This window comes from Oncorhynchus mykiss, chromosome 22 (genome assembly GCF_013265735.2).
Source record: "Oncorhynchus mykiss isolate Arlee chromosome 22, USDA_OmykA_1.1, whole genome shotgun sequence".
Classification (NCBI taxonomy): Eukaryota; Metazoa; Chordata; class Actinopteri; order Salmoniformes; family Salmonidae; genus Oncorhynchus; species Oncorhynchus mykiss.
Window position 1 is genome coordinate 50,214,233 of NC_048586.1, and position 23,012 is coordinate 50,237,244.

Genomic DNA, 23,012 nt, shown 5'->3' on the forward strand with positions numbered 1-23,012 from the left:
CCGCCCATTCTACCTCTACTCTGGTCAGAGACCGCTGCACCGCCCATTCTACCTCTAGTCTGGTCAGAGACCGCCCATTCTACCTCTACTCTGGTCAGAGACCGCCCATTCTACCTCTACTCTGGTCAGAGACCGCCCATTCTACCTCTACTCTGGTCAGAGACCGCTGCACCGCCCATTCTACCTCTAGTCTGGTCAGAGACCGCTGCACCGCCCATTCTACCTCTACTCTGGTCAGAGACCGCCCATTCTACCTCTACTCTGGTAAGAGACCGCTGCGCCGCCCATTCTACCTCTACTCTGGTCAGAGACCGCTGCACCGCCCATTCTACCTCTACTCTGGTCAGAGAACGCTCCGCCGCCCATTCTACCTCTACTCTGGTCAGAGACCGCCCATTCTACCTCTAGTCTGGTCAGAGACCGCCCATTCTACCTCTACTCTGGTCAGAGACCGCCCATTCTACCTCTACTCTGGTCAGAGACCGCCCATTCTACCTCTACTCTGGTCAGAGACCGCCCATTCTACCTCTACTCTAGTCAGAGAACGCCCATTCTACCTCTACTCTGGTCAGAGACCGCTGCACCACCCATTCGACCTCTACTCTGGTCAGAGACCGCCCATTCTACCTCTACTCTGGTCAGAGACCGCTGCACCGTCCATTCTACCGCTAGTCTGGTCAGAGACCGCCCATTCTACCTCTAGTCTGGTCAGAGACCGCCCATTCTACCTCTACTCTGGTCAGAGACCGCCCATTCTACCTCTACTCTGGTCAGAGACCGCCCATTCTACCTCTACTCTGGTCAGAGACCGCTCCACCGCCCATTCTACCTCTACTCTGGTCAGAGACCGCTCCACCGCCCATTCTACCTCTACTCTGGTCAGAGACCGCTGCACCGCCCATTCTATCTCTACTTTGGTCAGAGACCGCTGCACTGCCCATTCTACCTCTACTCTGGTCAGAGACCGCTGCACCACCCATTCTACCTCTACTCTGGTCAGAGACCGCTGCACCGCCCATTCTACCTCTACTCTGGTCAGAGACCGCTGCACCGCCCATTCTACCTCTACTCTGGTCAGAGACCGCCCATTCTACCTCTACTCTGGTCAGAGACCGCCCATTCTACCTCTACTCTGGTCAGAGACCGCTCCACCGCCCATTCTACCTCTAATCTGGTCAGAGACCGCCCATTCTACCTCTACTCTGGTCAGAGACCACTCCACCGCCCATTCTACCTCTACTCTGGTCAGAGACCGCTCCACCATCCATTCTACCTCTACTCTGGTCAGAGACCGCTGCACCGCCCATTCTATCTCTACTTTGGTCAGAGACCGCTGCACTGCCCATTCTACCTCTACTCTGGTCAGAGACCGCTGCACCACCCATTCTACCTCTACTCTGGTCAGAGACCGCTGCACCGCCAATTCTACCTCTACTCTGGTCAGAGTCCGCCCATTCTACCTCTACTCTGGTCAGAGACCGCCCATTCTACCTCTACTCTGGTCAGAGACCGCTCCACCGCCCATTCTACCTCTACTCTGGTCAGAGACCGCCCATTCTACCTCTACTCTGGTCAGAGACCGCCCATTCTACCTCTACTCTGGTCAGAGACCGCCCATTCTACCTCTACTCTGGTCAGAGACCGCCCATTCTACCTATACTCTGGTCAGAGACCGCCCATTCTACCTCTACTCTGGTCAGAGACCGCTGCACCGCCCATTCTACATCTAGTCTGGTCAGAGACCGCCCATTCTACCTCTACTCTGGTCAGAGACCGCCCATTCTACCTCTACTCTGGTCAGAGACCGCCCATTCTACCTCTACTCTGGTCAGAGACCGCTGAACCGCCCATTCTACCTCTACTCTGGTCAGAGACCGCCCATTCTACCTCTACTCTGGTCAGAGACCGCCCATTCTACCTCTACTCTGGTCAGAGACCGCCCATTCTACCTCTACTCTGGTCAGAGACCGCCCATTCAACCTCTACTCTGGTCAGAGACCGCTGCACCGCCCATTCTACCTCTACTCTGGTCAGAGACAGCTGCACCGCCCATTCTACATCTAGTCTGGTCAGAGACCGCCCATTCTACCTCTACTCTGGTCAGAGACCGCCCATTCTACCTCTACTCTGGTCAGAGACCGCCCATTCTACCTCTACTCTGGTCAGAGACCGCTGAACCGCCCATTCTACCTCTACTCTGGTCAGAGACCGCTGCACCGCCCATTCTACCTCTACTACAGACAGAGACCGCTGCACCACCCATTCTACCTCTACTCTGGTCAGAGACCACCCATTCTACCTCTACTCTGGTCAGAGGCCACCCATTCTACCTCTACTCTGGTCAGAGACCGCTGCACCGCCCATTCTACCTCTACTCTGGTCAGAGACCGCTGCACCGCCCATTCTACCTCTACTCTGGTCAGAGACCGCTGCACCGCCCATTCTACCTCTACTCTGGTCAGAGACCGCCCATTCTACCTCTAGTCTGGTCAGAGACCGCTGCACCGCCCATTCTACCTCTCCTCTGGTCAGAGACCGCTGCACCGCCCATTCTACCTCTAGTCTGGTCAGAGACCGCCCATTCTACCTCTACTCTGGTCAGAGACCGCCCATTCTACCTCTACTCTGGTCAGAGACCGCCCATTCTACCTCTACTCTGGTCAGAGACCGCTGCACCGCCCATTCTACCTCTAGTCTGGTCAGAGACCGCTGCACCGCCCATTCTACCTCTACTCTGGTCAGAGACCGCCCATTCTACCTCTACTCTGGTAAGAGACCGCTGCGCCGCCCATTCTACCTCTACTCTGGTCAGAGACCGCTGCACCGCCCATTCTACCTCTACTCTGGTCAGAGAACGCTCCGCCGCCCATTCTACCTCTAGTCTGGTCAGAGACCGCCCATTCTACCTCTACTCTGGTCAGAGACCGCCCATTCTACCTCTACTCTGGTCAGAGACCGCCCATTCTACCTCTACTCTGGTCAGAGACCGCCCATTCTACCTCTACTCTGGTCAGAGAACGCCCATTCTACCTCTACTCTGGTCAGAGACCGCTGCACCACCCATTCGACCTCTACTCTGGTCAGAGACCGCCCATTCTACCTCTACTCTGGTCAGAGACCGCTGCACCGCCCATTCTACCGCTAGTCTGGTCAGAGACCGCTGCACCGCCCATTCTACCTCTACTCTGGTCAGAGACCGCCCATTCTACCTCTAGTCTGGTCAGAGACCGCCCATTCTACCTCTACTCTGGTCAGAGACCGCCCATTCTACCTCTACTCTGGTCAGAGACCGCCCATTCTACCTCTACTCTGGTCAGAGACCGCTCCACCGCCCATTCTACCTCTACTCTGGTCAGAGACCGCTCCACCGCCCATTCTACCTCTACTCTGGTCAGAGACCGCTGCACCGCCCATTCTACCTCTACTCTGGTCAGAGACCGCTGCACCGCCCATTCTACCTCTACTCTGGTCAGAGACCGCCCATTCTACCTCTAGTCTGGTCAGAGACCGCTGCACCGCCCATTCTACCTCTACTCTGGTCAGAGACCGCCCATTCTACCTCTACTCTGGTAAGAGACCGCTGCGCCGCCCATTCTACCTCTACTCTGGTCAGAGACCGCTGCACCGCCCATTCTACCTCTACTCTGGTCAGAGAACGCTCCGCCGCCCATTCTACCTCTAGTCTGGTCAGAGACCGCCCATTCTACCTCTACTCTGGTCAGAGACCGCCCATTCTACCTCTACTCTGGTCAGAGACCGCCCATTCTACCTCTACTCTGGTCAGAGACCGCCCATTCTACCTCTACTCTGGTCAGAGAACGCCCATTCTACCTCTACTCTGGTCAGAGACCGCTGCACCACCCATTCGACCTCTACTCTGGTCAGAGACCGCCCATTCTACCTCTACTCTGGTCAGAGACCGCTGCACCGCCCATTCTACCGCTAGTCTGGTCAGAGACCGCTGCACCGCCCATTCTACCTCTACTCTGGTCAGAGACCGCCCATTCTACCTCTAGTCTGGTCAGAGACCGCCCATTCTACCTCTACTCTGGTCAGAGACCGCCCATTCTACCTCTACTCTGGTCAGAGACCGCCCATTCTACCTCTACTCTGGTCAGAGACCGCTCCACCGCCCATTCTACCTCTACTCTGGTCAGAGACCGCTCCACCGCCCATTCTACCTCTACTCTGGTCAGAGACCGCTGCACCGCCCATTCTACCTCTACTCTGGTCAGAGACCGCTGCACCGCCCATTCTACCTCTACTCTGGTCAGAGACCGCCCATTCTACCTCTACTCTGGTCAGAGACCGCTGCACCGCCCATTCTACCTCTACTCTGGTCAGAGACCGCCCATTCTACCTCTACTCTGGTCAGAGACCGCCCATTCTACCTCTACTCTGGTCAGAGACCGCTCCACCGCCCATTCTACCTCTACTCTGGTCAGAGACCGCCCATTCTACCTCTACTCTGGTCAGAGACCGCCCATTCTACCTCTACTCTGGTCAGAGACCGCCCATTCTACCTCTAATCTGGTCAGAGACCGCCCATTCTACCTATACTCTGGTCAGAGACCGCCCATTCGACCTCTACTCTGGTCAGAGACCGCTGCACCGCCCATTCTACCTCTACTCTGGTCAGAGACCGCTGCACCGCCCATTCTACATCTAGTCTGGTCAGAGACCGCCCATTCTACCTCTACTCTGGTCAGAGACCGCCCATTCTACCTCTACTCTGGTCAGAGACCACCCATTCTACCTCTACTCTGGTCAGAGACCGCTGAACCGCCCATTCTACCTCTACTCTGGTCAGAGACCGCTGCACCGCCCATTCTACCTCTACTACAGACAGAGACCGCTGCACCACCCATTCTACCTCTACTCTGGTCAGAGACCACCCATTCTACCTCTACTCTGGTCAGAGGCCATCCATTCTACCTCTACTCTGGTCAGAGACCGCTGCACCGCCCATTCTACCTCTACTCTGGTCAGAGACCGCTGCACCGCCCATTCTACCTCTACTCTGGTCAGAGACCGCTGCACCGCCCATTCTACCTCTACTCTGGTCAGAGACCGCCCATTCTACCTCTAGTCTGGTCAGAGACCGCTGCACCGCCCATTCTACCTCTACTCTGGTCAGAGACCGCCCATTCTACCTCTAGTCTGGTCAGAGACCGCCCATTCTACCTCTACTCTGGTCAGAGACCGCCCATTCTACCTCTACTCTGGTCAGAGACCGCCCATTCTACCTCTACTCTGGTCAGAGACCGCTGCACCGCCCATTCTACCTCTAGTCTGGTCAGAGACCGCTGCACCGCCCATTCTACCTCTACTCTGGTCAGAGACCGCCCATTCTACCTCTACTCTGGTCAGAGACCGCCCATTCTACCTCTACTCTGGTCAGAGACCACCCATTCTACCTCTACTCTGGTCAGAGACCGCTGAACCGCCCATTCTACCTCTACTCTGGTCAGAGACCGCTGCACCGCCCATTCTACCTCTACTACAGACAGAGACCGCTGCACCACCCATTCTACCTCTACTCTGGTCAGAGACCACCCATTCTACCTCTACTCTGGTCAGAGGCCATCCATTCTACCTCTACTCTGGTCAGAGACCGCTGCACCGCCCATTCTACCTCTACTCTGGTCAGAGACCGCCCATTCTACCTCTACTCTGGTAAGACACCGCTGCGCCGCCCATTCTACCTCTACTCTGGTCAGAGACCGCTGCACCGCCCATTCTACCTCTACTCTGGTCAGAGAACGCTCCGCCGCCCATTCTACCTCTACTCTGGTCAGAGACCGCCCATTCTACCTCTAGTCTGGTCAGAGACCGCCCATTCTACCTCTACTCTGGTCAGAGACCGCCCATTCTACCTCTACTCTGGTCAGAGACCGCCCATTCTACCTCTACTCTGGACAGAGACCGCCCATTCTACCTCTACTCTGGTCAGAGACCGCCCATTCTACCTCTACTCTGGTCAGAGACCGCCCATTCTACCTCTACTCTGGTCAGAGACCGCCCATTCTACCTCTACTCTGGTCAGAGAACGCCCATTCTACCTCTACTCTGGTCAGAGACCGCTGCACCACCCATTCGACCTCTACTCTGGTCAGAGACCGCCCATTCTACCTCTACTCTGGTCAGAGACCACTGCACCGCCCATTCTACCGCTAGTCTGGTCAGAGACCGCTGCACCGCCCATTGTACCTCTACTCTGGTCAGAGACCGCCCATTCTACCTCTACTCTGGTCAGAGAACGCTCCGCCGCCCATTCTACCTCTACTCTGGTCAGAGACCGCCCATTCTACCTCTAGTCTGGTCAGAGACCGCCCATTCTACCTCTACTCTGGTCAGAGACCGCCCATTCTACCTCTACTCTGGTCAGAGACCGCCCATTCTACCTCTACTCTGGTCAGAGACCGCCCATTCTACCTCTACTCTGGTCAGAGACCGCCCATTCTACCTCTACTCTGGTCAGAGACAGCCCATTCTACCTCTACTCTGGTCAGAGACCGCCCATTCTACCTCTACTCTGGTCAGAGAACGCCCATTCTACCTCTACTCTGGTCAGAGACCGCTGCACCACCCATTCGACCTCTACTCTGGTCAGAGACCGCCCATTCTACCTCTACTCTGGTCAGAGACCGCTGCACCGCCCATTCTACCGCTAGTCTGGTCAGAGACCGCTGCACCGCCCATTCTACCTCTACTCTGGTCAGAGACCGCCCATTCTACCTCTACTCTGGTCAGAGACCGCCCATTCTACCTCTACTCTGGTCAGAGACCGCTCCACCGCCCATTCTACCTCTACTCTGGTCAGAGACCGCCCATTCTACCTCTACTCTAGTCAGAGACCGCCCATTCTACCTCTACTCTGGTCAGAGACCGCCCATTCTACCTCTACTCTGGTCAGAGACCGCCCATTCTACCTCTACTCTGGTCAGAGACCGCCCATTCGACCTCTACTCTGGTCAGAGACCGCTGCACCGCCCATTCTACCTCTACTCTGGTCAGAGACCGCTGCACCGCCCATTCTACATCTAGTCTGGTCAGAGACCGCCCATTCTACCTCTACTCTGGTCAGAGACCGCCCATTCTACCTCTACTCTGGTCAGAGACCGCCCATTCTACCTCTACTCTGGTCAGAGACCGCTGCACCGCCCATTCTACCTCTACTACAGACAGAGACCGCTGCACCACCCATTCTACCTCTACTCTGGTCAGAGACCGCCCATTCTACCTCTACTCTGGTCAGAGACCGCCCATTCTACCTCTACTCTGGTCAGAGACCGCTGCACCGCCCATTCTACCTCTAGTCTGGTCAGAGACCACTGCACCGCCCATTCTACCTCTACTCTGGTCAGAGACCGCCCATTCTACCTCTACTCTGGTAAGAGACCGCTGCGCCGCCCATTCTACCTCTACTCTGGTCAGAGACCGCTGCACCGCCCATTCTACCTCTACTCTGGTCAGAGAACGCTCCGCCGCCCATTCTACCTCTACTCTGGTCAGAGACCGCCCATTCTACCTCTAGTCTGGTCAGAGACCGCCCATTCTACCTCTACTCTGGTCAGAGACCGCCCATTCTACCTCTACTCTGGTCAGAGACCGCCCATTCTACCTCTACTCTGGTCAGAGACCGCCCATTCTACCTCTACTCTGGTCAGAGACCGCCCATTCTACCTCTACTCTGGTCAGAGACCGCCCATTCTACCTCTACTCTGGTCAGAGAACGCCCAATCTACCTCTACTCTGGTCAGAGACCGCTGCACCACCCATTCGACCTCTACTCTGGTCAGAGACCGCCCATTCTACCTCTACTCTGGTCAGAGACCGCTGCACCGCCCATTCTACCGCTAGTCTGGTCAGAGACCGCTGCACCGCCCATTCTACCTCTACTCTGGTCAGAGACCGCCCATTCTACCTCTACTCTGGTCAGAGACCGCCCATTCTACCTCTACTCTGGTCAGAGACCGCTCCACCGCCCATTCTACCTCTACTCTGGTCAGAGACCGCCCATTCTACCTCTACTCTACTCAGAGACCGCCCATTCTACCTCTACTCTGGTCAGAGACCGCCCATTCTACCTCTACTCTGGTCAGAGACCGCCCATTCTACCTCTACTCTGGTCAGAGACCGCCCATTCTACCTCTACTCTGGTCAGAGACCGCCCATTCAAATCAAATCAAATCAAATTTTTATTTGTCACATACACATGGTTAGCAGATGTTAATGCGAGTGTAGCGAAATGCTTGTGCTTCTAGTTCCGACAATGCAGTAATAACCAACAAGTAATCTAACTAACAATTCCAAAACTACTGTCTTGTACACAGTGTAAGGGGATAAAGAATATGTACATAAGTATATATGAATGAGTGATGGTACAGAGCAGCATAGGCAAGATACAGTAGATGGTATCGAGTACAGTATGTACAAATGAGATGAGTATGTAAACAAAGTGGCATAGTTTAAAGTGGCTAGTGATACATGTATTACATAAGGATACAGTCGATGATATAGAGTACAGTATATACGTATGCATATGAGATGAGTAATGTAGGGTAAGTAACATTATATAAGGTAGCATTGTTTAAAGTGGCTAGTGATATATTTACATCATTTCCCATCAATTCCCATTATTAAAGTGGCTGGAGTTGAGTCAGTGTCAGTGTGTTGGCAGCAGCCACTCAATGTTAGTGGTGGCTGTTTAACAGTCTGATGGCCTTGAGATAGAAGCTGTTTTTCAGTCTCTCGGTCCCAGCTTTGATGCACCTGTACTGACCTCGCCTTCTGGATGATAGCGGGGTGAACAGGCAGTGGCTCGGGTGGTTGATGTCCTTGATGATCTTTATGGCCTTCCTGTGACATCGGGTGGTGTAGGTGTCCTGGAGGGCAGGTAGTTTGCCCCCGGTGATGCGTTGTGCAGACCTCACCACCCTCTGGAGAGCCTTACGGTTGAGGGCGGAGCAGTTGCCGTACCAGGCGGTGATACAGCCCGCCAGGATGCTCTCGATTGTGCATCTGTAGAAGTTTGTGAGTGCTTTTGGTGACAAGCCAAATTTCTTCAGCCTCCTGAGGTTGAAGAGGCGCTGCTGCGCCTTCTTCACAATGCTGTCTGTGTGAGTGGACCAATTCAGTTTGTCTGTGATGTGTATGCTGAGGAACTTAAAACTTGCTACCCTCTCCACTACTGTTCCATCGATGTGGATAGGGGGGTGTTCCCTCTGCTGTTTCCTGAAGTCCACAATCATCTCCTTAGTTTTGTTGACGTTGAGTGTGAGGTTATTTTCCTGACACCACACTCCGAGGGCCCTCACCTCCTCCCTGTAGGCCGTCTCGTCGTTGTTGGTAATCAAGCCTACCACTGTTGTGTCGTCCGCAAACTTGATGATTGAGTTGGAGGCGTGCGTGGCCACGCAGTCGTGGGTGAACAGGGAGTACAGGAGAGGGCTCAGAACGCACCCTTGTGGGGCCCCAGTGTTGAGGATCAGCGGGGAGGAGATGTTGTTGCCTACCCTCACCACCTGGGGGCGGCCCGTCAGGAAGTCCAGTACCCAGTTGCACAGGGCGGGGTCGAGACCCAGGGTCTCGAGCTTGATGACGAGCTTGGAGGGTACTATGGTGTTGAATGCCGAGCTGTAGTCGATGAACAGCATTCTCACATAGGTATTCCTCTTGTCCAGATGGGTTAGGGCGGTGTGCAGTGTGGTTGAGATTGCATCGTCTGTGGACCTATTTGGGCGGTAAGCAAATTGGAGTGGGTCTAGGGTGTCAGGTAGGGTGGAGGTGATATGGTCCTTGACTAGTCTCTCAAAGCACTTCATGATGACGGAAGTGAGTGCTACGGGGCGGTAGTCGTTTAGCTCAGTTACCTTGGCTTTCTTGGGAACAGGAACAATGGTGGCCCTCTTGAAGCATGTGGGAACAGCAGACTGGTATAGGGATTGATTGAATATGTCCGTAAACACACCGGCCAGCTGGTCTGCGCATGCTCTGAGGGCGCGGCTGGGGATGCCGTCTGGGCCTGCAGCCTTGCGAGGGTTAACACGTTTAAATGTCTTACTCACCTCGGCTGCAGTGAAGGAGAGACTGCATGTTTTCGTTGCCGGCCGTGTCAGTGGCACAGTATTGTCCTCAAAGCGGGCAAAAAAGTTGTTTAGTCTGCCTGGGAGCAGGACATCCTGGTCCGTGACTGGGCTGGATTTCTTCCTGTAGTCCGTGATTGACTGTAGACCCTGCCACATGCCTCTTGTGTCTGAGCCGTTGAATTGAGATTCTACTTTGTCTCTGTACTGACGCTTAGCTTGTTTGATAGCCTTGCGGAGGGAATAGCTGCACTGTTTGTATTCGGTCATGTTACCAGACACCTTCCCCTGATTAAAAGCAGTGGTTCGCGCTTTCAGTTTCACGCGAATAATGCCATCAATCCACGGTTTCTGGTTAGGGAATGTTTTAATCGTTGCTATGGGAACGACATCTTCAAATCTTCTACCTCTACTCTGGTCAGAGACCGCCCATTCTACCTCTACTCTGGTCAGAGACCGCCCATTCTACCTCTACTCTGGTCAGAGACCGCCCATTCTACCTCTACTCTGGTCAGACCGCTCCACCGCCCATTCTACCTCTACTCTGGTCAGAGACCGCCCATTCTACCTCTACTCTGGTCAGAGACCGCCCATTCTACCTCTATTCTGGTCAGAGACCGCTGCACCGCCCATTCTACCTCTACTCTGGTCAGAGACCGCTGCACCGCCCATTCTACCTCTACTCTGGTCAGAGACCGCTGCACCACCCATTCTACCTCTACTCTGGTCAGAGACCGCTGCACCGCCCATTCTACCTCTACTCTGGTCAGAGACCGCCCATTCTACCTCTACTCTGGTCAGAGACCGCTCCACCGCCCATTCGACCTCTACTCTGGTCAGAGACAGCCCATTTGACCTCTAGTCTGGTCAGAGGCCGCCCATTCAACCTCTAGTCTGGTCAGAGACTGCCCATTCAACCTATAGTCTGGTCAGAGATTGCCCATTCGACCTCTAGTCTGGTCAGAGATTGCCCATTCGACCTCTAGTCTGGTCAGAGTTTGCCCATTCGACCTCTAGTCTGGTCAGAGATTGCCCATTCGACCTCTACTCTGGTCAGAGTCCGCCCATTCGACCTCTAGTCTAGTCAGAGGCCGCCCATTCGACCTCTAGTCTGGTCAGAGACCGCCCATTTGACCTCTAGTCTGGTCAGAGACCCTCCCATTCGACCTCTAGTCTGGTCAGAGACCCGCCCATTCGACCTCTAGTCTGGTCAGAGACCCGCCCATTCGACCTCTAGTCTGGTCAGAGGCCGCCCATTCGACCTCTAGTCTGGTCAGAGACCGCCCATTCGACCTCTAGTCTGGTCAGAGACCGCCCATTCGACCTCTAGTCTGGTCAGAGGCCGCCCATTCAACCTCTAGTCTGGTCAGAGGCCGCCCATTCAACCTCTAGTCTGGTCAGAGGCCGCCCATTCGACCTCTAGTCTGGTCAGAGACCGCCCATTCGACCTCTAGTCTGGTCAGATACCGCCCATTCGACCTCTAGTCTGGTCAGATACCGCCCATTCGACTTCTAGTCTGGTCAGAGACCGCCCATTCGACCTCTAGTCTGGTCAGATACCGCCCATTCGACCTCTAGTCTGGTCAGAGACCGCCCATTCGACCTCTAGTCTGGTCAGATACCGCCCATTCGACCTCTAGTCTGGTCAGATACCGCCCATTCGACCTCTAGTCTGGTCAGATACCGCCCATTCGACCTCTAGTCTGGTCAGAGACCGCCCATTCGACCTCTAGTCTGGTCAGAGACCGCCCATTCGACCTCTAGTCTGGTCAGATACCGCCCATTCGACCTCTAGTCTGGTCAGAGACCGCCCATTCGACCTCTTGTCTGGTCAGATACCGCCCATTCGACCTCTAGTCTGGTCAGATACCGCCCATTCGACCTCTAGTCTGGTCAGAGACCCGCCCATTCGACCTCTAGTCTAGTCAGAGGCCGCCCATTCGACCTCTACTCTGGTCAGAGGCCGCCCATTCGACCTCTACTCTGGTCAGGCCACAGTGAGGAGCATGTTGAGCCAAGGCAGAGTGATTCGATGACAGATGCTGGAAAAATTATTGAGCAAGAATCATCAAGTTCTGTAGATTCTTGGGTTTGAAAGAATTGTCCCACAGGCCAACAGGACAGCAGGCGGACAGGGCAGCAGGTGGACAGGGCAGCAGGCGGACAGGGCAGCAGGCGGACAGGGCAGCAGGCGGACAGGGCAGCAGGCGGACAACAGGACAACAAGCCAAGCAGGCAAGCAGGGAAGAAAGAAGGGAGGAGGGGAGTGGAAAGGAGGGGAGAGGAGAGGATGTGGCAGGGAGGAGAGGAGGGGAGAAGAGGGGATGAGGCGAGAGGAGAAGGGAAAAGGAGGGAAGAGGAGAGTGGAAAGGAGGGGAGAGGAGGGGAGAGGAGAGGCTAGAGGAGAGGTGAAGAGGGGAGGAGTGGAGAGGGGAGGAAGCGAGGGGGAGGCGAGAGGAAAGGGGGGGGAGGGGAAAGGAGGGGAGAGGAGAGGCTAGAGGAGAGGGGAGGAGGGGAGAGGGAAGGGGAGAGGGGAAAGGAGGGGAGGGGAAAGGAGGGGAGGGGAAAGGAGGGGAGGGGAGAGGAGAGGCTAGAGGAGAGGTGAAGTGGGGAGAGGAGAGGGGAGAAGGGGAGAGTAGAGGAGAGGAGGAAGCGAGGGGAGGCGAGACAAGACAGGGCAAGGCAGGAAAGGACAGGGCAAGGCAGGACAGGACAGGGCAGGACTAGCAAGGCAGGACAGGACTAGAGGGCGACCGACAGCCAGTGGGCTTACCTGAGGTTGGGGCTGGGGAGGGGCTGGGAGGTGGTGGGTAGTGATAGATGGACCCCCCAACCCACAGTCAGGTGCTAAGAGAAAAGGGCATCAATACCTGCCGGGGTCAAGACCAGGGCCTGGAGGAGGTCAGAGAGCGAGACGATCCCCCCCACCACGTCATCTTTATCCACCAGCACGAGACGGTGGACCTGGGAGGAAGAGGAGAGAGGGTGAACCTGGGAGGAAGAGGAGAGAGGGTAGAGGAAGAGGAGAGAGGGTGAACCTGGGAGGAAGAGGAGAGAGGGTGAACCTGAGAGGAAGAGGAGCGAGAGAGGGTGAAACTGGGAGGAAGAGGAGAGAGGGTGAACCTGGGAGGAAGAGGAGAGAGGGTGAGCCTGGGAGGAAGAGGAGAGAGGGTGAACCTGGAGGAAGAGGAGAGAGGGTGAACCTGGGAGCAAGAGGAGAGAGGGTGAACCTGGGAGGAAGATGAGAGAGGGTGAACCTGGAGGAAGAGGAGAGAGGGTGAACCTGGGAGAAAGAGGAGCGAGGGTGAGCCTGGGAGGAAGAGGAGAGAGGGTGAACCTGGAGGAAGAGGAGAGAGGGTGAACCTGGAGGAAGAGGAGAGAGGGTGAACCTTTGAGGAAGAGGAGAGAGGGTGAACCTGGAGGAAGAGGAGAGAGGGTGAACCTGGAGGAAGAGGAGAGAGGGTGAACCTGGGAGGAAGAGGAGAGAGGGTGAACCTGGAGGAAGAGGAGAGAGGGTGAACCTGGGAGGAGGAGGAGAGAAGGTGAATGGGAGGAAGAGGGGAGAGGGTGAACCTGGGAGGAAGAGGAGCGAGGGTGAGCCTGGGAGGAAGAGGAGAGAGGGTGAACCTGGGAGGAAGAGGAGAGAGGGTGAACCTGGGAGGAAGAGGAGAGAGGGTGAACCTGGAGGAAGAGGAGAGAGGGTGAACCTGGAGGAAGAGGAGAGAGGGTGAACCTGGGAGCAAGAGGAGAGAGGGTGAACCTGGGAGGAAGAGGAGAGAGGGTGAACCTGGAGGAAGAGGAGAGAGGGTGAACCTAGGAGAAAGAGGAGAGAGCGTGAACCTGGAGGAAGAGGAGAGACGGTGAACCTGGAGGAAGAGGAGAGAGGGTGAACCTTTGAGGAAGAGGAGAGAGGGTGAACCTGGAGGAAGAGGAGAGAGGGTGAACCTGGAGGAAGAGGAGAGAGGGTGACCCTGGGAGCAAGAGGAGAGAGGGTGAACCTGGAGGAAGAGGAGAGAGGGTGAACCTGGGAGGAGGAGGAGAGAAGGTGAATGGGAGGAAGAGGAGAGAGGGTGAACCTAGAGGATAGGGAGAGAGGGTGAACCTGGAGGAAGAGGAGAGATGGTGAACCTGGGAGGAAGAGGAGAGATGGTGAACCTGGGAGGAAGAGGAGAGAGGGTGAACCTGGGAGGAAGAGGAGAGAGGGTGAACCTGGGAGGAAGAGGAGTGAGGGTGAACCTGGGAGGAAGAGGAGCGAGGGTGAACCTGGAGGAAGAGGAGAAAGGGTTGACCTGGGAGGAAGAGGAACGAGGGTGAACCTGGGAGGAAGAGGAGAGAGGGTGAACCTGGGAGGAAGAGGAGAGAGTGTGAATGTTACGGTGCGTGAATGAGGACCCAAAAGCAAATTAACTTAAACAGAGCTTCTTTAATTACCAAACATAGGTAGGCTCAGACGGACCGGCAGATTCCGACAGGACAGGACAAGGTTACAGCAAACATGACGACAGTCTGGTTCAGGCATGAAACACAACAAACAAGAATCCGACAAGGACAGGAACAAAAACAGAGAGAGATATAGGGACCTAATCAGAGGGAAAAAGGGAACAGGTGGGAAACGGGGCGAATGGGTAGTTAGGAGGAGACAAGGCACAGCTGGGGGAAAGAGGGGGAGAAAAGGTAACCTAACAACGACCAGCAGAGGGAGACAGGGTGAAGGGAAAGGACAGAAACACACAACATGACAATACATGACAGTACCCCCCCACTCACCGAGCGCCTCCTGGCGCACTCGAGGAGGAAACCTGGCGGCAACGGAGGAAATCCTCGATCAGCGCACGGTCCAGCACGTCCCGAGAGGGAACCCAACTCCTCTCCTCAGGACCGTACCCCTCCCAATCAACGAGGTACTGGTGACCACGGCCCCGAGGACGCATGTCCAAAATCCTGCGGACCCTGTAGATGGGTGCGCCCTCGACAAGGATGGGGGGGGGGGGGGAAGACGAGCGGGGGCGCGAAGAACGGGCTTAATACAGGAGACATGGAAGACCGGGTGGACGCGACGAAGGTATCGCGGAAGAAGAAGTCGAACTGCGACAGGATTAATGACCCGAGAAATACGGAACGGACCAATGAACCGCGGGGTCAACTTGCGAGAAGCCGTCTTAAGGGGAAGGTTCTGAGTGGAGAGCCAAACTCTCTGACCGCGACAATATCTAGGACTCTTAGTTCTACGCTTATTAGCAGCCCTCACAGTCTGCGTCCTATAACGGCAAAGTGCAGACCTGACCCTCTTCCAGGTGCGCTCGCAATGTTGGACAAAAGCCTGAGCGGAGGGGACGCTGGACTCGGCGAACTGAGATGAGAACAGCGGAGGCTGGTACCCGAGGCTACTCTGAAAAGGAGATAGCCCGGTCGCAGACGAAGGAAGCGAGTTGTGGGCGTATTCTGCCCAGGGGAGCTGTTCTGACCAAGACGCAGGGTTGCGAAAAGAAAGACTGCGTAAGATGCGACCAATAGTCTGATTGGCCCGTTCTGCTTGACCGTTAGACTGGGGGTGAAAGCCGGAAGAGAGACTGACGGAAGCCCCAATCAAACGGCAAAACTCCCTCCAAAATTGAGACGTGAATTGCGGACCTCTGTCCGAAACGACGTCTGACGGAAGGCCATGAATTCTGAAAACATTCTCGATGATGATTTGTGCCGTCTCTTTAGCAGAAGGAAGCTTAGCAAGGGGAATGAAATGAGCCGCCTTAGAGAACCTATCGACAACCGTAAGAATAACAGTCTTCCCCGCTGACGAAGGCAGTCCGGTGACAAAATCTAAGGCGATGTGAGACCACGGTCGAGAGGGAATAGGAAGCGGCCTGAGACGGCCGGCAGGAGGAGAGTTACCGGACTTAGTCTGCGCGCAGACCGAACAAGCAGCCACGAAACGACGCGTGTCATGCTCCCGGGTGGGCCACCAAAAACGCTGGCGAATGGAAGCAAGCGTACCCCGAACGCCAGGGTGGCCGGCTAACTTGGCAGAGTGAGCCCACTGAAGAACGGCCAGACGAGTAGGAACGGGAACGAAAAGAAGGTTCCTAGGACAAGCGCGCGGCGACGGAGTGTGAGTGAGCGCTTGCTTTACCTGCCTCTCAATTCCCCAGACAGTCAACCCGACAACACGCCCCTCAGGGAGAATCCCCTCGGGGTCAGTGGAGGCTACTGAAGAACTGAAGAGACGAGACAAAGCATCAGGCTTGGTGTTCTTAGAGCCCGGACGATAAGAAATCACGAACTCGAAACGAGCGAAAAACAGCGCCCAACGCGCCTGACGCGCATTAAGTCGTTTGGCAGAACGGATGTACTCAAGGTTCCTATGGTCAGTCCAAACGACAAAAGGAACGGTCGCCCCCTCCAACCACTGTCGCCATTCGCCTAGGGCTAACCGGATGGCGAGCAGTTCGCGGTTACCCACATCATAGTTACGTTCGACGGCGACAGGCGATGAGAAAAATACGCGCATGGGTGGACCTTGTCGTCAGAGAGGGAGCGCTGAGAAAGAATGGCTCCCACGCCCATCTCTGACGCGTCAACCTCGACAACGAACTGTCTAGAGACGTCAGGTGTAACAAGGATTGGAGCGGATGTAAAACGATTCTTGAGGAGATCAAAAGCTCCCTGGGCGGAAACGGACCACTTAAAGCACGTCTTGACAGAAGTAAGGGCTGTGAGAGGAGCTGCCACCTGACCGAAATTACGGATGAAACGACGATAGAAGTTCGCGAAGCCGAGAAAGCGCTGCAGCTCGACGCGTGACTTAGGGACGGGCCAATCAATGACAGCTTGGACCTTAGCGGGATCCATCTTAATGCCTTCAGCGGAAATAACAGAACCGAGAAATGTGACGGAGGAGGCATGAAAAGTGCACTTCTCAGCCTTCACAAAAAGACAATTCTCTAAAAGGCACTGGAGGACACGTCGAACGTGCTGAACATGAATCTGGAGTGACGGTGAAAAAATCAGGATATCGTCAAGGTAAACGAAAACAAAGATGTTCAGCATGTCTCTCAGGACATCATTGACTAATGCCTGAAAGACAGCTGGAGCGTTAGCGAGGCCGAAAGGAAGAACCCGGTATTCAAAGTGCCCTAACGGAGTGTTAAACGCCGTCTTCCACTCGTCCCCCTCCCTGATGCGCACGAGATGGTAAGCGTTACGAAGGTCCAACTTAGTGAAAAACCTGGCTCCCTGCAGGATCTCGAAGGCTGAAGACATAAGAGGAAGCGGATAACGATTCTTCACTGTTATGTCATTCAGCCCTCGATAATCTATGCAGGGGCGCAGAGACCCGTCCTTCTTCTTGACAAAAAAAAACCCCGCTCCGGCGGGAGAGGAGGAGGGGACTATGGTACCGGCGTCAAGAGCTACAGACAAATAATCTTCGAGAGCCTTACGTTCGGGAGCCGACAGAGAGTATAGTCTACCCCGGGGGGGGGTGGTTCCCGGAAGGAGATCAATACTACAATCATACGACCGGTGTGGAGGAAGAGAGGTGGCCCTGGACCGACTGAACACCGTGCGCAGATCGTGATATTCCTCCGGCACCCCTGTCAAATCACCAGGCTCCTCCTGTGAAGAAGAGACAGAGGAAACAGGAGGGATAGCAGACATTAAACATTTCACATGACAAGAGACGTTCCAGGAGAGGATAGAATTACTAGACCAATTAATGGAAGGATTATGACAAACTAGCCAGGGATGGCCCAAAACAACAGGTGTAAAAGGTGAACGAAAAATTAAAAAAGAAATGGTTTCACTATGATTACCAGAAACAGTGAGGGTTAAAGGTAGCGTCTCACGCTGAATCCTGGGGAGAGGACTACCATCCAGGGCGAACAAGGCCGTGGGCTCCTTTAACTGTCTGAGAGGAATGTCATGTTCCCGAGCCCAGGTCTCGTCCATAAAACAGCCCTCCGCCCCAGAGTCTATTAAGGCACTGCAGGAAGCTGACGAACCGGTCCAGCGTAGATGGACCGACAAGGTAGTGCAGGATCTTGAAGGAGAGACAGGAGTAGTAGCGCTCACCAGTAGCCCTCCGCTTACTGACGAGCTCTGGCCTTTTACTGGACATGAAGTGACAAAATGACCAGCGGAACCGCAATAGAGACAGAGGCGGTTGGTGATTCTCCGTTCCCTCTCCTTAGTCGAGATGCGGATACCTCCCAGCTGCATGGGCTCAGCACCCGAGCCGGCAGAGGAAGATGGTAGTGATGCGGAGAGGGGGGCAACGGAGAACGCGAGCTCCTTTCCACGAGCTCGGTGACGAAGATCAACCCGTCGCTCAATGCGAATAGCGAGTTCAATCAAGGAATCCACGCTGGAAGGAACCTCCCGGGAGAGAATCTCATCCTTTACCTCTGCGCGGAGACCCTCCAGAAAACGAGCGAGCAAAGCCGGCTCGTTCCAGCCACTGGAGGCAGCAAGAGTGCGAAACTCAATAGAGTAGTCTGTTATGGATCGATTATCTTGACATAGGGAAGACAGGGCCCTGGAAGCCTCCTCCCCAAAAACAGATCGATCAAAAACCCGTATCATCTCCTCCTTAAAGTCCTGATACTGGTTAGTACACTCAGCCCTTGCCTCCCAGATTGCCGTGCCCCACTCACGAGCCCGTCCAATAAGGAGAGATATGACGTAGGCGACACGAGCAGTGCTCCTGGAGTAAGTGTTGGGCTGGAGAGTAAACACAATATCACACTGGGTGAGGAACGAGCGGCATTCAGTGGGCTCCCCAGAGTAACACGGCGGGTTATTGATTCTGGGCTCCGGAGATTCGAAAGCCCTGGAAGTGGCCGGTGGATCGAGGCGGAGATGGTGAACCTGTTCTGTGAGGTTGGAGACTTGGGTGGCCAGGGTCTCAACGGCATGTCGAGCAGCAGACACTTCCTGCTCGTGTCTGCCTAGCATCGCTCCCTGGATCCCGACGGCTGAGTGGAGAGGATCCGAAGTCGCTGGGTCCATTCTTGGTCGGATTCTTCTGTTACGGTGCGTGAATGAGGACCCAAAAGCGAATTAACTTAAACAGAGCTTCTTTAATTACCAAACATAGGTAGGCTCAGACGGACCGGCAGATTCCGACAGGACAGGACAAGGTTACAGCAAACATGACGACAGTCTGGTTCAGGCATGAAACACAACAAACAAGAATCCGACAAGGACAGGAACAAAAACAGAGAGAGATATAGGGACCTAATCAGAGGGAAAAAGGGAACAGGTGGGAAACGGGGTGAATGGGTAGTTAGGAGGAGACAAGGCACAGCTGGGGGAAAGAGGGGGAGAAAAGGTAACCTAACAACGACCAGCAGAGGGAGACAGGGTGAAGGGAAAGGACAGAAACACACAACATGACAATACATGACAGTGAATCTGGAGGAATAGGAGAGAGGGTGAACCTGGATGAAGAGGAGAGAGGGTGGATGAAGAAGAGAGCGTGTGGAAGAAGACGGCAAATTGCACCCTATGTAGTTTATTACTTTGGACCAGAGTCAATATGTATACTACTGTACTATATTATACTACTGTACTAGACTATACTACTGTACTATAATATACTACTGTACTATATTATACTACTGTACTAGACTATACTACTGTACTACACTATACTACTGTACTAGACTATACTACTGTACTATAATATACTACCGTACTATAATATACTACTGCACTGTACTATACTACTGTACTAGACTATACTACTGTACTAGACTATACTACAGTACTATACTACTTTACTATAATATACCACCGTACTGTACTATACTACTGTACTACACTATACTGCTGTACTATAATATACTACTGTGCTATACTATACTATACTACTGTACTATAATATACTACTGTACTATATTATACTACTGTACTAGACTATACTACAGTACTATACTACTGCACTATACTATACTACTGTACTATAATATACTACCGTACTGTACTATACTACTGTACTACCCTATACTGCTGTACTATAATATACTACTGTACTATACTACAGTATTTTACTATACTACTGTGCTATACAATGCTATACTACTGTACTATACTACTATACTATACTACTGTACTATACTATACTACTGCACTATACTATACTACTGTACTATACTATGCTATACTACTGTACTATACTGTGCTACTATACTATACTACTGTACTATACTGTACTACTATACTATACTGCTATATTATACTATGCTATACTACTGTACTATACTATACTACTGTATTATACTATGCTATACTACTGTACTATACTGTACTACTATACTATACTACTGTACTATACTATACTGCTGTACTATACTACTCTACTATGCTACTGTACTTTACTGTACTACTATACTATACTCTACTACTGTACTATACTATGCTATACTACTGTACTATACTGTACTACTATACTATACTTCTGTACTATACTATTCTATACTACTGTACTATACTACTATATACAGGACGGTGACAGGAGGGACACAGCGGGGACAGTAGACCCCGACCAGCAGGGAAACAACTTCAGTAAAGTACTACACTAAATATAACTTAAAGTAGTCTTTACCTCTGCCTTAGCAATACGATCGATGATAGTCTCCAGAGTCTCGTGAGGGTAACACTTCAGCACCCCGTCCACACAGCAGGCCCTGCTACTGATCGCCTCCTGCATGGTCATGTTCAGGTTATTGTAGTTCTTCTGAGCGGCCAGATTCTACAGCAACACAGGGAGGTGAAGGGGGGGGGGCAAATCCAAGGAACATTTCCCATGTCAATCATTTGCATGCTGTTTTCCTTCTCAATGCAGAGTTATTGACATGGTGCCACTTACAATCACATCAAACCTGGAGTACAGGGCCTTGATTTTCCCTGAAAACAGAAGACATACAGATAAGGCTGGCGTTCAAACTAGGGCTAAAGGGCTAATCCTAGCATCTGGCATTTCAACTAGGGCTAAAGGGCTAACGCTAGCATTAGGCATGTAAACTAGGGCTAAAGGGCTAACCCTAGCATTAGGCATGTAAACTAGGGCTAAAGGGCTAACCCTAGCATTAGGCATGTAAACTAGGGCTAAAGGGCTAACGCTAGCATCAGGCATTTCAACTAGGGCTAAAGGGCTAACCCTAGCATTAGGCATGTAAACTAGGGCTAAAGGGCTAACCCTAGCATCAGGCATTTCAACTAGGGCTAAAGGGCTAACGCTAGCATTAGGCATGTAAACTAGGGCTAAAGGGCTAACGCTAGCATTAGGCATGTAAACTAGGGCTAAAGGGCTAACGCTAGCATTAGGCATGTAAACTAGGGCTAAAGGGCTAACGCTAGCATTAGGCATGTAAACTAGGGCTAAAGGGCTAACCCTAGCATTAGGCATTTAAACTAGGGCTAAAGGGCTAACGCTAGCATTAGGCATTTAAACTAGGGCTAAAGGGCTAATGCTAGCATTAGGCATTTAAACCAGGACTAAAGGGCTAACCCTAGCATTAGGCATTTAAACTAGGGCTAAAGGGCTAACGCTAGCATTAGGCATTTAAACTAGGGCTAAAGGGCTAACGCTAGCATTAGGCATTTAAACTAGGGCTAAAGGGCTAACCCTAGCATTAGGCATTTAAACTAGGGCTAAAGGGCTAACCCTAGCATTAGGCATTCAAACTAGGGCTAAAGGGCTAACCCTAGCATAAGGCATTTAAACTAGGGCTAAAGGGCTAACCCTAGCATTTGTCATTCAAACTAAAGCTATAGAGCTAACCCTAGCATTTGTCTTTCAAACTAAAGCTAAAGAGCTAACCCTAGCATGTGGCATCGTAAAACAAAATAGCTCTAATTTTCCTAAATGTTAGTGGAAGTAAATGTTAAAGGTGTTTTCATCACTGAGGTGAAACCAGACACATACCCTCCTCATTGACCACTGGCAGAGCGGAAACCCTCCGCTGTACGAAGATGGCCAGGGCGTCGTACACCGTGTCTGTCTCCCGGACAGTAGCAATCTGTTTAAATGTTCCAATGTCCACCTCCTCAATTCTCTTCTGGAGGTACCGAGGCTTCGGGATCATGGTGCCCTGGGAGGAAAGAATGGCGGCAGAAAAAGTTTCTAGCCTGGTCCCAGATCAGTTTGAGATGTCCTGTCAACTCCTACATGGTCCTTGTCACAATGGCCATAGAACTTGGAAAGATATGTCAAAAAACAGATCTGGGACCAGGCTATCAAGTGTCCAGAATCATTACATGTTGTTTATCAGAGGTTCTCACAAAGATATGCAGGAACTTGAGGATGCGTTTGTGGGTGAGGATGTGCAGGACGTTGCCAGACTCTGGGTCGATCACAGGCAGCCGATGGATCTTATACTTCAGCAGAGAATAGATGGCATCAAAAAGGCTGTAGAGAACAAGAGACGGGTTGTCCTGACAACGGCTTAGGAGTTAGCGAGACGGCACAAAGAAATGTGGGGACTAGGGGCTCGAGAAGGTACGGCACCGCTAGTTACCTGGAGTCAGGTGTGATACTGATCAGAGTATGGTTGGAGTACTTCAGCAATTCCTCTGGATCATGAAGCAGGAAGAAACACAGAGAGAGAGAATGTAAACAAGACTTTTAATCAATCAAATGTATTTCATAAAGCCTTCTTTATATTACAGCAATTGTTTCAAAGTGGTTTTATGGATACCTAGAATAAAACCACAAGGGGATTCCATGGTGCTATCTATTTCTAGGAACCTACAGGTTAACAGTCACCTCTACAGGTCTACAGTCACCTCTGCAGGTGGCTAGTCACCTCTACAGGTTTACAGTCACCTCTACAGGTCTCCAGTCACCTCTACAGGTCTACAGTCACCTCTACAGGTCTCTGGTCACCTCTACAGGTCTACAGTCACCTCTACAGGTCTCTAGTCACC

General features: G+C 52.9%; 1 protein-coding gene across 4 annotated transcripts in view; it reads right to left on the bottom strand.

Moving 5' to 3' along the window:
- The window catches only part of prkag3b (protein kinase, AMP-activated, gamma 3b non-catalytic subunit), a 121,058-nt gene that overhangs the window by 91,345 nt on the left and 6,701 nt on the right, over positions 1–23,012 (bottom strand). For 3 of the 4 annotated variants that reach the window (XM_036959481.1, XM_036959479.1, XM_036959480.1), the window contains 6 exons: positions 22,604–22,658; positions 22,368–22,494; positions 22,012–22,177; positions 20,953–20,990; positions 20,689–20,835; positions 12,959–13,052 (listed from right to left, as the gene is read on the bottom strand). In XM_036959481.1, coding sequence (XP_036815376.1) covers positions 12,959–13,052; positions 20,689–20,835; positions 20,953–20,990; positions 22,012–22,177; positions 22,368–22,494; positions 22,604–22,658 — 627 coding nt within the window. Of the gene's footprint in view, positions 1–12,861; positions 13,053–20,688; positions 20,836–20,952; positions 20,991–22,011; positions 22,178–22,367; positions 22,495–22,603; positions 22,659–23,012 lie in introns of all 4 variants that reach the window. The other variant, XR_005038852.1, reaches the window with a different exon arrangement.